This window comes from Sphaeramia orbicularis, chromosome 24 (genome assembly GCF_902148855.1).
Source record: "Sphaeramia orbicularis chromosome 24, fSphaOr1.1, whole genome shotgun sequence".
NCBI classification, from domain to species: domain Eukaryota; kingdom Metazoa; phylum Chordata; class Actinopteri; order Kurtiformes; family Apogonidae; genus Sphaeramia; species Sphaeramia orbicularis.
Genome location: NC_043979.1, coordinates 18324599 through 18338429, shown reverse-complemented (window position 1 = coordinate 18338429; position 13831 = coordinate 18324599). Strand labels below are relative to the sequence as shown.

Below are 13831 nucleotides of genomic sequence, written 5' to 3'. Positions count from 1 at the left end.
TATTTGCAAACAATACCATGATACTAAGATATGCAGATTGTATAAAATGTTGTGTCATTTTCATTTTCTTCTTTCATTATTGATTCAGTGACAGCACAATGAACTATTTTTGTCTTTATGTGATTTGTTTCACTATTAAAGAGTCATGGGACTGTGTAAAACATCTGGGTGATCCTTGCAGAGTAACACAATCATGCAGACAGACAAAGAAGAAGTCAGCTCAAAAGTCAGACATTACTGCTTGGTTCACCCTCAGGTTAAGTCGCTGTGTTGGTTCAGTCATCAGTGGAGGCGTTCAGACTTCACATTTCATAAATCAGTCTGAATGATTAATGAATGAGTGACTTCAACACAGTTTTTCCACTTATTAGTCCCTTCATAGTACAAATCCATTATTATTATTCATAGCTACTCTGTTTGCTATTACAGTGTAGCTATTATAATACTTCATTACATCACTGAGTTAACAGCAGGAAGGTCAAAGGTCAAATTTGTCACTTTTTTTTTCTTTTTTTGCACTTTTTTTGCATTTTTTAAATTATTTCAGCTATAGTAAAAACAAAACATATGAGCAAAACACAGTATCGTGGTTTTGATGTATAAACAATACAATAAAGGAATTGGAAAGAGGAAAAGAAATTAAAAAAAAAAAAAAAAAAAGGAAATTTGCAACATTTATAATACTGAGATAGTATGAGTGTACTCAGCAGCAGGGGTGAGTCAGTCTTCATTATTAATGAACACTAGTAAAGGGTTCCAAATCTTATGGAAGAGTCTTGATTTGTCATTGTTTCTCATCTTTTCAAGATGTAATACATTCTTCATTTCCCTCAACCACATTTCATATGTTGGTGCAGAGTCAGAAGTCCACATACACAGAATTTATTGTTTTTTTGCCACAACCATTCCCATAGATACAACTTGAGCTTCACATGTATTAGACAAAGGTAAAGCACCCTTCCCATCTAGCACAGCTACAAGAGGATTTGGAGTCCAAACCCTCCTGTAGGCCCAAATATATCAGACAAGTAAGAAAATTAAAGGTGTGAGTGAGTGTCCCCTCGGCTACCTTACACCTGTTGCAAAGTGGTGATGTTGTTGGGGCAAACCTATGAATTTTGGTCCTACAATAATACAGATGGTGTAGAGCAAGGTTATTATTAACAAAAACTAATGAAATGACGAAAACTTGAATTGAAAAATCAGTTTCGTTAACTGAAATAAATAAAAACTTATTAAAAGAGAAAACGATAACTAACTGAAACTGTATTGTGTGGTTACAAAACTAACAAAATGTATAGAAATTATGAATAAAATTCCCTTTGTTTTCGTCTTTGACAATGTTGGATTGATATGAAATAGATTTATTTTACTCAAGCAATTTTAGCTAGTGGCACCATTCATCACGTCTAGTCACTTATCGTTTAGAGTCATTTACTCGTCCCCACTCCTGGCAACATGGAGAATAGTGTTGGGAGAAAGCAATAGAGTCCTGTATGGGATTTCTTTGAATACGACAGTGAGGAAGATAAAAGATATGAAAAAACTAAACTAAAACTAAGCATTTAGAAAAAAACAAAAACTAATAAAAACTAGCAAACTTGCTCTAAAAACTCATTTAAACTAACTGAATTAAAGAAAAAAAAAAGTCTAAACTAAATAAAACTAAACTATAATGAAAAATCCAAAACTATTAAAACCTTGGTGTAGAGTTTTAAACTGTATACGGTTATATCTGGTGTTAACTGAACAGTCATTTACGTTGGCAAGACACTGTTCCCAAAAACCTTCACTTATTTCTTCATTCAGTTCCTGAGCCCAGGCCTGTCAGATTCATCACCCAAGAATATTCATAACAATACAAGTATGTAGCATATTCTACCCTATGATCACCTAACAACTAAACTCATTTCAGTATCATGCATAAACAGACGAGACACACATTATATATCACCAGGACAACGGCTCAACACCAAATAACACTAAACTGAACCGTGGTAGTTTGCACAATTGTACTGGTTGTCCTCAGAGCCTTATTAGATTAGCCATCATCTGCGTGGAAAAATGTCAGAAATTGCAGAACTTCTTCAAATGCAAACACCTAATGCTCCAAGAATTTATTCATAACATGTATATAAGGGTGTCTTGAGTTTTATAATCATCTACAGATTGACAATCATGGCTTATATATGTGCATTGTATAGTAAAGTATTTGTCTGGGGGGGGGTGGGGGGGTGGGGGGGCGGCTGGAGGTCATGTGAGAAGGTGATGGTGTCCTCCCCTCCTCGGGCTCTGTGTGCTTGGCTTAGCTATATTCATTTAAACTAATTAATATAAACTCTGATTGATATGAATTGATACAAATGCTTATAAATACTGAATTATTTAACACATTTTTACTGTTATTGTAGCTGCCTCCACCACTGCTGCCGCCACAGTAATAACAAATAAGACTATTAGTTTTATTTCGATATATTGTTGTGTTGTCGTTATTATCATTATCATTATCAGTATTATAATAATTATTTACTCTCTCACTCCCCTTTTCCCTATTGCCGTAATCAATCCGTATTGTTTAGTTGCTTTTATGTTTATTATCTTTTTCATTGTAATATGATGTTGTCATTGTTGTTTGTCATTGTTTTTTGTTTGTTTGTTTACTTGCTTGATTCGTCTTTTGTTTATTTGTTGTTGTTGTTGTCTTCTTTCTAATATGTCTGGTTAACTGTATCACTAATAATAAAAAATATATATATATATTTGTTTACACTTTTGGTCAAACTCCATGTGCCTTGTATGACGTAGTTAAAATAGACCAAATCTGACCATTATTTATGTACAAAGAAACCAACCAGAGTGAGCATTTAATGTTGTAACCGGCTGAAAGTGTATTACAGTGTAATATAATATGTAGGCCTTCGTGCTCACTAGAAAGCAACATATGTGCACATGCATTCACACTCATTAATTCTTCATGAGTGCATGAGAGCTCCCTGCAGCCTGACTTTAGGAGGTCAGCTGTGACCCAAAGTGCAACACAAGAGATAAATGAAGGATGTGGCTCTGCTGGACAGTGTCTGTGTGTAACACGTTATTGTGCAGTTGCACTTGGATACACTAAACTACACATCTGAGCTGATAAAGTCTTACGTGATGTCATCTTTTTAAAATAATTTCAAGGAAAATGTGTTGTTTGTCATTAATAGATGGTCAAATAAAATGTTAAACAGACAAGTGTTTGTTGTTGGTTTCCTCCATTTCTTTCCATTCTCTTTATTCTTACCATCCTCAGTATTGTACTATTAATACAGTTGTTCCACATTATTAGTATACTATTAGTGCTATTGTTGCTGTTGTTGCTGCCCCTGTCACCATCATACACTTAATTGTGGCACTATATTCTCACATTTAAAAATAATTTGTAAATTCAATCCATTTTACACAAACAGGTGCAATGTTTATAACGGTGGTAAATAAATGGCACACATACATGCAGTTAAAAATAATATATACAAGTGCACATACAAGGAGGAGGGAGGCTAAGTATGGGGTGGACCTACTTTTCGAAGGGTGACCCCTTCTGGCAGTAGACTGACCAAACAACCTTGTGTGTTTTTAATGCACAGTAGACCAGTGGTTCCCAACCTTTTTTGGCTCATGACCCCATTTTAGCATCACAAATTTCTGGCGACCCCAGACATTTTTTTTTTTGTTAAAATTAACTTGTTTTTGATCATGCTAATGAGCCATTCACAGTTTTCACTGTACTGGCCATGTATACTTAGACTTGCATGGCTTAATCTTTGAGACAAGCATATGCTACTGGCAGGATCAATCAGGTAGCCTCATCAGTGCGGCGTGGGGAAAAAAAGAGCCAAAGACAGGCTATCATGTTTTTGCTATACTATGTTACAAACAAATATTAATTTTAGATGACATTTAGGCTATATAATGTATATCTGGCAAGTAAAAAGGTAAGCCTGTGTTATAAAACAGCTGAATTATTACTCACACTAGATTATTATTATTACTACACACTGGCATCCAGTATTTTTGTGATTTTCTTTTATTTGACATTTACAGTTGTGGAAAAAATATTAGATCACCCTTGTTTTCTTCATTTGTGTGTTCATTTTAATGCCTGGTACAGCTAAAGGTACATTTATTTGGACAAATATAATGATAACAACAAAAATAGCTCATAAGCGTTTAATTTAAGAGCTGATATCTAGACATTTCCATGGTTTTCTTGATAATAACCAAACTCACTTCAGTTCTTACATCAATATCTATGGCATTGTACTGACAAAAACAGTGCTTTGAGGCATTCCATGTTTTCTTTTCTGTCTGTTTTAGTCACACGATACACACAGGAGTTAGTACTTGATTGCATAACCATTGTTTCTGACAACTTTTGATGGTCTGATAATTTTTCTGCGACTGTAGGTATTTAATGAAATAATCATTGCATTCTTTGGACTTCTATTACCATCCTTGTGTAACCTTTAGTGTATTATTGTGCATTTGAAATGGGATTTTGGTTTGATGATGCTCGTGAATTTATTTGACTTGGTAAGCTCGTGTAATGTGCAATGATTTTATAGCCCTGTCTGTGGTGATTCAATGAGCCTTGGTTTCCCTGTAACAGTAGTATTTTATATTCCCAGATGTTGGCCTTAGAGGATGTTTATGCAGTTTATATTTGTAGACTAAATGATCTCCAGTTTTCCTCAACTTTATATTGAGAAGATTGCTTAGTTAGAGGATTACAGCTGTTGAGCGCTTTCAATTCATTGTACAATTGTTTGTTTTTTTCAAGAAGTTATTTATTATTCATCGATAGAACATACAAAAAATAGAATATAACAAGAATATACAAATCATCAGACATTCCAAGCCATAATCAGTGGCGGCACCAGGATTTTAAAAGTGGGGGGGGCAACTGGAGGGCAAAGAAAATGTTGGGGGGGCGTACAAAATTTTTTTGTTGCGCATAGCGTGAAATTAACGTTTTGCGCTTTAGTTATATATATATATATATATATATATATATATATATATATATATATATATATATATATATATATATATATACGTTACACTTTATATAGAGGGCAATTTTAGGTAAAATCAGGTAATACTTAATTTATTCAAGGTATTTGTTAAAAACTACAGCATGAACAACCCAGACTTTCTGTTATGATTTTTTAATAGGTACAATCTACTTTGACATATTTCTCTAGTGGGGCTTTGGACAGTGACCAGCTGGCTTTTGAGAGAACCCTCTATAGATGCGTGCATGGGGGGGGGGGGGGGGGGGGGGGGGGGGACTGTCTGCCTGGTTGTATTATAAGTGTATCAAAATGTGTTATGTACACTTTCATTGACAGATTTTTTTATATTTCTTCGTTACCCGAATTTTCCCAAAGATTTGCCTAAATCTGGGTGGGGGGGCAACTGGCAACCATGCCCCCCCTTGGCGCCACTGGCCATAATAACCATAAACTAATAATAAGAGGACATAAAAACTACACAAATAAATAAAACTGAACATATATGGACAAAATATAAATAAATAATAAATAAATTAAAGAGAATAAAAATGAAGATCCACTATTGTTTTTTTTTTTGTTTTGTTTTTTTGTTGTTGTTTTTTTGGGTCAGTGAAGGCATCTTTCCTCAGCGGTGATGCTCATGATTCGCTACTGGATTAAGTTTTCAAACTGAAACAAGGACACAATATTTCAGTGAAGTGACATCAGTCATAAGTGATAAACCCAGTTTGCAGTAAAACTTACAGCATGTTTCCGTTAAATTGTTCCAGGATAAAACGTCAACTGGAGACGTTTTCTCTTCCAGACGTCTAGAGTAACATTCACATCTGTTCACTATTGGGTGAGTAACAGGGTTTATTAGTTTGTTAATCCTGAAATCTCTGTTGACATATCCTCTAACCTAAACCAGACTAAGTGTCGGTAAGAGATAGTCGTAACAGGGTAAGATTTAACCTTAACTAAGTCTTAAAATCTCGTTGGTTTCTGAATATTTGACGTTGACACTTGTCAGAAATGTTAAACCATTATGTTCCGTTAATTACAGTTAGACCCATAAAGACCCAGTGCTATACTTCTGGTAGATCCCAAATGATTATTTTTTTTCTATATTTAGCCTTTCTTAAGTGATTTGTTACCGTTTATCATAAAATAATCCTCTGTATTTATAATTTTTCCAGTAAAAATCGGATATTTTCCAGTATTTAATGGTCTGATCATGTAGATGTTCATAAAAGCTCAGATAAACCCTTTCATGCACACAGGTCACCACAGTGGACAGCTTTTCTACAGCTGTTCTCTTGTATATTCATGGATTTTGTTGTTCTTTTCGTTGTTGTTGTTTTTGTTTTACACATATCTTTATTAAAGTTTTAAGACACTACATATCTTTTCTGGCATGAATTGGTAACATTATGTAGATCTCTCCTGAGCATAAAGCCCCAGAATCACAAGCCTTCCCCATAGTTTTCACACAATTTATCAGTAAATACATATTTCTGTGTGTCCAAAATTAAACGTGTGGTGTTTAGCTGAGTGGACATTTTTGCAACTTCATGAAAAATAGGTTCATACGATTTTTTTTTTTTTTCATTATTATTTTTTTTAATGTATTTTTACATTTTTTAAATTATTATTGTTATTTTTTTAATTATTATTATTTATTTTTCAGAAGAAAATTTTTAATCACATTGTTTTTTTTTCATGCCTAAAGAGGAATAAAAACACTCAGGAAAAAATTTTGCTTAAGGTTCTCACAATTCGTGCATGAAAGGGTTAAAGGTGACAGTTTTTACATCAAAAAGTGAGAAAACTGAAAAAAAAACGGACATTTTCATTAAAATTTATCATTACATGAACATAAAACAAGTGTCTCCATCCACTGTCCTTGATCCAACTCCATGGGTTTTACTGGTGAATCACTGTTGTAAAAGATGACGGTGTTTCCAAATGGGTCATACCTGATGACAATGAAAGACAAGTCAAGGGAAGTTTAACATCTGGGCAAAAAAAATTTAATTACAATAATCTACACCAAACTTATATTTTTGGGTAGGTAATTACTTATATTTTCAGGAAAATGTATTTTGAAATGAGACAAAATTTGTGAAAAAAATTTTTTTTGAGGAGTTTTATGAGTGTGAATGTTTGGAAATTGACAAAGTTTTCTGCCGTCATTCTGGGTTCGTTTTATAAACTCTCATACATAAACTAAATTTATTCCAAATACATTAACATTTGATTTATATTTATATTTTATATTTATGTTTATATTACATTATTTATGTCATATTCTAAACACACAGTGTTTAAAATTAATAAATGCATGTATCTATGTAAAATACATTTGAATATAATGTTAATCTTATTTGTATGTTGTAAATATTGTTTAAAAAAATATACATGATATTGATAATTGAAATAAAAATGTTTAATTTGATATTTACTTTTATTGTCCATCCATGACGCTGCCATTTTTCAAAACTCTTGCTATTTAGGTATAACCAAATATTTTTTTCCTCTAACCAATTATTAGGTTGTTTAACAGAGGTTTTAAGATATACACTGAATAAATGTTAGGATGAAAATGTCATAGGAAGTTCACTTTTGAGAACTTTGTAATTCTTGCAAATAGTAGACATTAATTTTTTTTCCATCTGTGATGCAGTAGTTTTTTATATTATTCATTTAAAAATATTTGAAACTAAATTTTGCCCTTTGAGTGTATGTAAGATGGCATTTAGACCTTTCCAATTATGTGTAATGTTTGTCTTAAACTTGTCTGGTTCAAAAGTTCTGAATCTAAAAGTAGTGGGCTGTCCATCTGTGACACCCTTGACCTCGCTCAGTTATTAAACATTTTAGATCAGTAGATGATTTTGGTCGCTGGTGTATGTTTGGGTGTTTATGGGTTAATTATAATGAAGGTGAGCAGTGTGTGTACAGAATACCAGTGAATACCTTGGAGCTGTTTTTGTGATTTGATGATCATGAGGCAGAGCCCAAGGAGACCCTTGATCTTCAAAGGAAGAAAGCTGTCTTTTCAGCACAATGACCAGCAAACAACTGACTCACTCAATCAATCTGGAGCATCAGTCTCTAAAGATCCTCCAAAATCAGCTTCCAATCAATGCTTCCCTGATGGTATTTGTTTATGGGTCATCCTTCCATGTCTGCTGCACAGGTGGACAGTGGATCATCAGTGTTATTGTGGCCCTCACTGACAGTGCCAAGGACACAGAACGTGGTGTTCAAGGACCAAGAGTGAGAGCAGCAGTTGTAACAGCCAAAGTGAGTGACATCTCTATGAGGAGTACAGCAGGACAGCCAGCACAAGGTGAAACTTTGAACAACTTCCCAGATGTTAAACCTGTGACTACAATGAAATCATTTACGATGATTAGATATTTTAATGTATGTTGACGTTACAAAAGCAACTGAAATAAACTCACTTTGCACTGACATTGTGAATGAATTTTAAATCTTATAGCACTCTTATTTTTTTCTGTATATTTTAATCAGTGAATAAGGAAGTGGCGGAGGGTCCCTTAAATGACAGCCTATCAGATATTCAGTGGCTGGCAGACATGTCCACATCCTCCTTTGAACCAGATCCTCCTACACCTGTGGTCAACAAGGAGAACCCAAACTGTAATTCACAGATCTTACAGGTTAGTTTCTTCTTCCTGTCATTTTACTGACAAATACTGTTGATGTGAATATGGAGATGTGTCTAGGGAAACATCACTGATATTTCTGGTGTGTACCACACATAACAACCAAAATCACTTCAGTTCTTACATCAATAGCTTTGACATTGTACTGACAAAAACAGTGCTTTTAGGCATTCCATGTTTTCTTTTCTGTCTGTTTTAGTCACATGATACACACAGGAGTTAGCACTTGATTGCAAAACCATTGTTTCTGATGATTTTAGATGGTCTAGTAATTTATTCCATGAGTGTATATCACCTACGGACTCACAATACACAACCTAATCCAGAGGGTGTTCTTAAACAGCCTGGGTCTCAGAGACCACCATATTCCTACATGGCTATGATCCAGTTTGCTATCAACAGCAGAAGAAATAGGAGGATGGTGCTGAAAGACATTTACACATGGATCGAGGATCACTTTCCCTACTTCAGAGATGTGGCCAAAAAAGGATGGAAGGTAGATAACTGATGAATCTACTAGGTTTTAAAATATTATTTAAAGAAACAGGCCTTACAGATATTCCTCTTTGTTTATATTTGCAGAATTCTGTCCGTCATAACCTCTCTCTACATGATATGTTTGTTCGTGAAACATCACCAGATGGTAAAGTTTCATTCTGGACCATCCGGCCTGAGGTTAATCGGTTCCTCACTCTTGATCAGGTATATAAAGTATACTCCAGCTCCATTAAAGCTAAACCTACAGATCTGGTATGTCACACAGCGTTTAGTAAAAATTTGAACATGAACAATCCGCCTCCCTCCAAAGCCCCGCCCACTTCCCCCTGCCTAAGCTCTGACACTCCCCTCCTCACCTGATGCATGTGGTGGGAATCGGAGGTAGAGGCAGAGGTGACGGTGGACCCCTTCTTCAGCAATCAGACACAAACAACATCAATCACCTGCCTAGCAGAGGCTCCTGTTTCATTAGGAGATCCTGGATTTAAGGGTCTGGTCTGTGCAGCGCTGGGTCATTGTCTTCACTGCACCTCATCACCTACAATAAAGGCTCTACAGCAGGGGTCTCAAACTCATTTTCCTTCAGGGGCCACATTCAGCCCAGTTTGATCTGAAGTGGGCCGGACCAGTAAAATAATAACATATAAATAATGACAACTCCAAATTTTTGTCTTTGTTTTAGTGTAAAGAAAAAAAAAATTATGAAACTACTTACTTTTATAAACTATCCAAACAAAAAAGATGTGAATAACCTGAAAAAACTGAAATTTCTCAAGAAAAATAAGTGCAATTTTAACAGTATTCTGCCTCAACTTATCATTTCTACATGTGCATTATGGATCAGATCTACAAAGACATTAAACACTAAGTAACAGGCAGAAATTAGTTAAAATTGTGCTTAATTTTCTTTAGACATTTCAGGTTGTTCATATTTGTTTAGGTTGTTCATATTTTATTGTTACAGGATAGTTTGTAAATGTAAATATTTTCATAATTTACTGTTATTTTTTGCACTAAAACAAAGACAAAAAATTGAAGCTGTTAATTCAAGATTTTTTTGCTTAATTCAAGATTTTTTGCTAAATTTAAGATTTTTTTTTTTTTTTTTTTGGCTTAATTCAAGATTTTTTTTTTTACTTAATTGAAGATTTTTTTTCTTTTCTTCATTCAACATTTTTTCCTTAATTCAAGTTAAATTTTGTTTTTGCTTAATTCAATTCAAGACTGTGGAAATGTACAAATTCATCCCATGGGCCAGATTGGAATCTCTGGTGGGCCGCATTTGGCTCCCGGGCCGCATGTTTGCTCTACAGAGTCAGTACTGTGAGCGGCACGAACTCCGCACACTGTCCATAGACATTTGAGGTTTCATAGTCAATACATTCATCATCCTACATAATCCTACATCGTGTGACACCATGTACATGTACGCTGAGTCCCGCGGTCGTAAAAATGGAGCTTTGGGTGGACGTGTCTGTGGGAGTCAAGTACACACGACTCCCGGTCTGTATCTCCATCCTTCATTCACTGGACTCACTTCCCCTTAGTTGTTGTGTATGTTAATAAATCCATTTTTTTCCTTCAACACCGAGCATTTGAGTCCTATCCATTCACAGCCCTGGACAGGAGGAGCAGCAAGTGAAAGGTCAGAATCAGAGGCACTGGTATCTGATGCAGAACTGCAGCAAAGGACAAGCAACTGACAGGAGGCTCAGCCAGGCTCGGCCAATTATTTTATTCAGAGCGAATAAAATGATTGGTCAGACTTTTATCAGAAATATATGAGAATTAAACATTTTTGAGTTTCAAAACCTGGTGGATTTCTTTTACATTTTAGTTTGACACATGCTTATTAGGAGCATTTTAAGATTACTAAAGAAAAGTGTAAAACTACCAGATCGTACGGTATAGCTTTAAGCTGGAAGCCTTGAAACTACAGCAGTTTACAGTTTTTGCTTTTTCTGTATTTCACATTCATTTTAGTTTAGTTTTTTTTTCTTTAATGCTTTTCTTCTCTATGATTCTACACCTTTCTCTACAGCCTGACTGTGACCCAACAACTGCTCCTGGTCCTGTGTCAGTGCCTCTGTTTCCAGACCAAGTAAGACAAGTTTAACCTTCTTTCAACTCTTGGGGAACTTTCTTTCTCAGATGACACCATATGACAGCAGAAAATGGACAGAATAGTCAGGACCGCCATAATTTTACTGACTCAGTTTCACATTCAGTTCTTGAAATCAGTGGTGCAACTGGAGGGTTTCAGTTAAGAATCTTTATACAAGAGAAAGTGCATCTTTTTGTTACAGGTGGAGATGATACCAGTGGTACGAAAAGAGAAGACAATGATAGTATAAGCTGTTCTCAGATCACATTGTTTGTCAAATGCTGACAAGAAACCAGTATATTTTAACCACCCACGTCCCCTCTGTAGTGCAGGGGCAGTTGTCAGTGGTGGAACATTGTCTCAACTCTAACATGCTGTATTTACAACAGTGTAATTTCTAAACTGTCGTCATTTTTTAACAGCAACAGAAAAGTATGGTTCCTGATTCGAAGAAAACGCCAACAGGCTCTGGTGAGTAAACAGCAATGACACCTCATTTTTGATCAAAGTCTTACAGTTTTATGTTGCGTTGAATATGTTTTTTCTCTTCCTTTCAGAGGGAAGAGTGAAACCCCGTCTCTCTCGCACCGATTCCTACTTGGTGCCGATCCAACTCCCTGTGGCCTCGTTTGTCCTGATGCCGCCTTCCTCATCCAGCCAGTTTACACCCTCTTCTTCTCAGCAGAAACGTAACATTTTTCGTGGAACCAAGAGAGTGCGGATCGCTCCTAAGGTAACTGGATATAAATCTAGGACATGAGATGGTTTTATCTCTTTGCAACTGGGTCCAAAATCTGATTGAATATCTTGGTGATTGTTACTGTAGGACAAAACAAAAGCATGATAATAAAGGATAACATTCAGTAATATAAATGGTTCAGGAGGTGGAGTGGGTTGTCCAATAACCGGGGGGTTGGCGGTTCAAATTTCGCTCTGTCCTAGTCATGAGCAAGGCACTTCACCCACTGGTAATCACTCACTGGTGTATGAAAGTTTGGTGGTGGATGGAGAGGCCGTTGGACGTGAATTGGCAGCAACGTTTCGAGCAGCACAATGGCAGCTGTGGCTACAGATGCAGTTTACCACCACCAGTGTGTGAATGTGAGAGTGAATGAATAAAGACTCAAAAATGTAAAGCACCCTGAGTGCCCTGAAACGCACTATAGAATTCCAATCCATTATTATTGTATCTAACTTTAGTCAACTTTCAAATTTAGTCAACAATTAGTCCCACTTTTGAATTGATTTTTGAGTAAACATTTATATATTATATTTATATTGACCACTCTGTTTATATTGACCACTATTGTTCCACTCTGAACAGAGCTACAACACCAAACTAACACGATGCTGATAAGCACTAATAGTTCACCCAGCTGTGCCCCTATACGTGTGTGGGCTAACATGGGTTCATCTAATTAGGGTGTGTGTCGGTTAAAGAACATCTGCCTTGAGAACAGCACATTTACTACGTCACTAAAGAAACTTGCTTAAAAAGAAAATCTTCAAATTATTAACTTAGTGAATAAAGGCCTTGGATTCTAACCCTTTTCATAGTTTGTCAGATATTTAATACTTTTTTTTATGCTGAGTGAAATTCTAAAATTGCATTCATAAATTGTCTTAACAGGCAAGTAGAAACCTGCAGAAATCTTGATGTAAAAACAAGTCAGTGGTGGTAAGATGTGTTTGTCTTACAGGTGACACAAGTTGATGTTCCATCGGTGGTCATTCAACAAGACAAAAAAATCAGAATAGAGGGGAAGGAGGAGCCGATATCTGTTCAAGTAAAATGTGAAACTTCCAAAGCCCCATCGAAGAGAGCAGCCAGCAGCTCTGGATGTAAACAGCACTTGGTGCACTCTCTACATGAGGAACCCCTCCTCCTGTGCCCCAGTAATAGCTTCTCTGACTCTGGTGTAGCTTCTGATGCTTCAGCCTTCCGTGACATGCACAATGCTGAGCTGGATCGACGTGAGCGCCCCGGCCCTGAGCACGAGTTCTCCTTTAAGACCCCTATAAAAAGTAGCAGCCACCTGACCTCATCCACTCCCAGTAAGCCTCCCTCTAACATATTACCTGAGCTATGGAAGGTGACGCCAGTGGGCAAAGGGAGCCAAAGTGTTCTGGACTTCAGCCCCATTCACACACCAAGTGGTCCCACAGTCAGCCCTCGACGTCACTACACCACCCTCAGCTTCAGCAGCACTCCGTTTAAAGATTTGCCCTTATTTAATTCTCCCAAAGAGCTGCTCACATCCACTCCCTGCACAGTGGCCGGACCAGCACACCCTCCTGTGGAATGTCTACGTGGTGGCTGCTCCATACAACTGCCTAATGCTGGAGGGAACACGCCCATGAACCGCTCACTCACAGAGGAACTTAGTCTGGATATGAATGAGAGCTTCATGAAGATGTTCATGGACCAAAGCTTCTCTGGTTTGGTTGAGGACGTCGATATTGCCAACATCAGCTGCTCAGAGTTCATCGCTCAACTGTAG

General features: G+C 36.4%; 1 protein-coding gene across 1 annotated transcript; it reads left to right on the top strand.

Annotated features, from left to right (window-relative positions):
* Window positions 1–8102: 8102 nt before the first annotated feature.
* Window positions 8103–13831, top strand: LOC115415622 (forkhead box protein M1-like). The gene is made up of 8 exons (XM_030129266.1): window positions 8103–8465; window positions 8594–8721; window positions 9029–9224; window positions 9311–9439; window positions 11268–11327; window positions 11753–11801; window positions 11888–12063; window positions 13031–13831. Exons 1-8 carry the CDS (start codon window positions 8103–8105, stop codon window positions 13829–13831), a joined length of 1902 nt encoding a protein of 633 aa, XP_029985126.1.

Excerpts from the sequence above, each read along its gene's own strand:
- LOC115415622 (XM_030129266.1), top strand. The coding sequence starts at position 8,103 with ATGACCAGCAAACAACTGACTCACTCAATCAATCTGGAGCATCAGTCT. Across the intron at positions 9,440-11,267 it reads CTCTTGATCAGGTATATAAA|CCTGACTGTGACCCAACAAC; the intron begins GTATACTCCAGC and ends CTTTCTCTACAG. Across the intron at positions 11,802-11,887 it reads GAAAACGCCAACAGGCTCTG|AGGGAAGAGTGAAACCCCGT; the intron begins GTGAGTAAACAG and ends TCTTCCTTTCAG.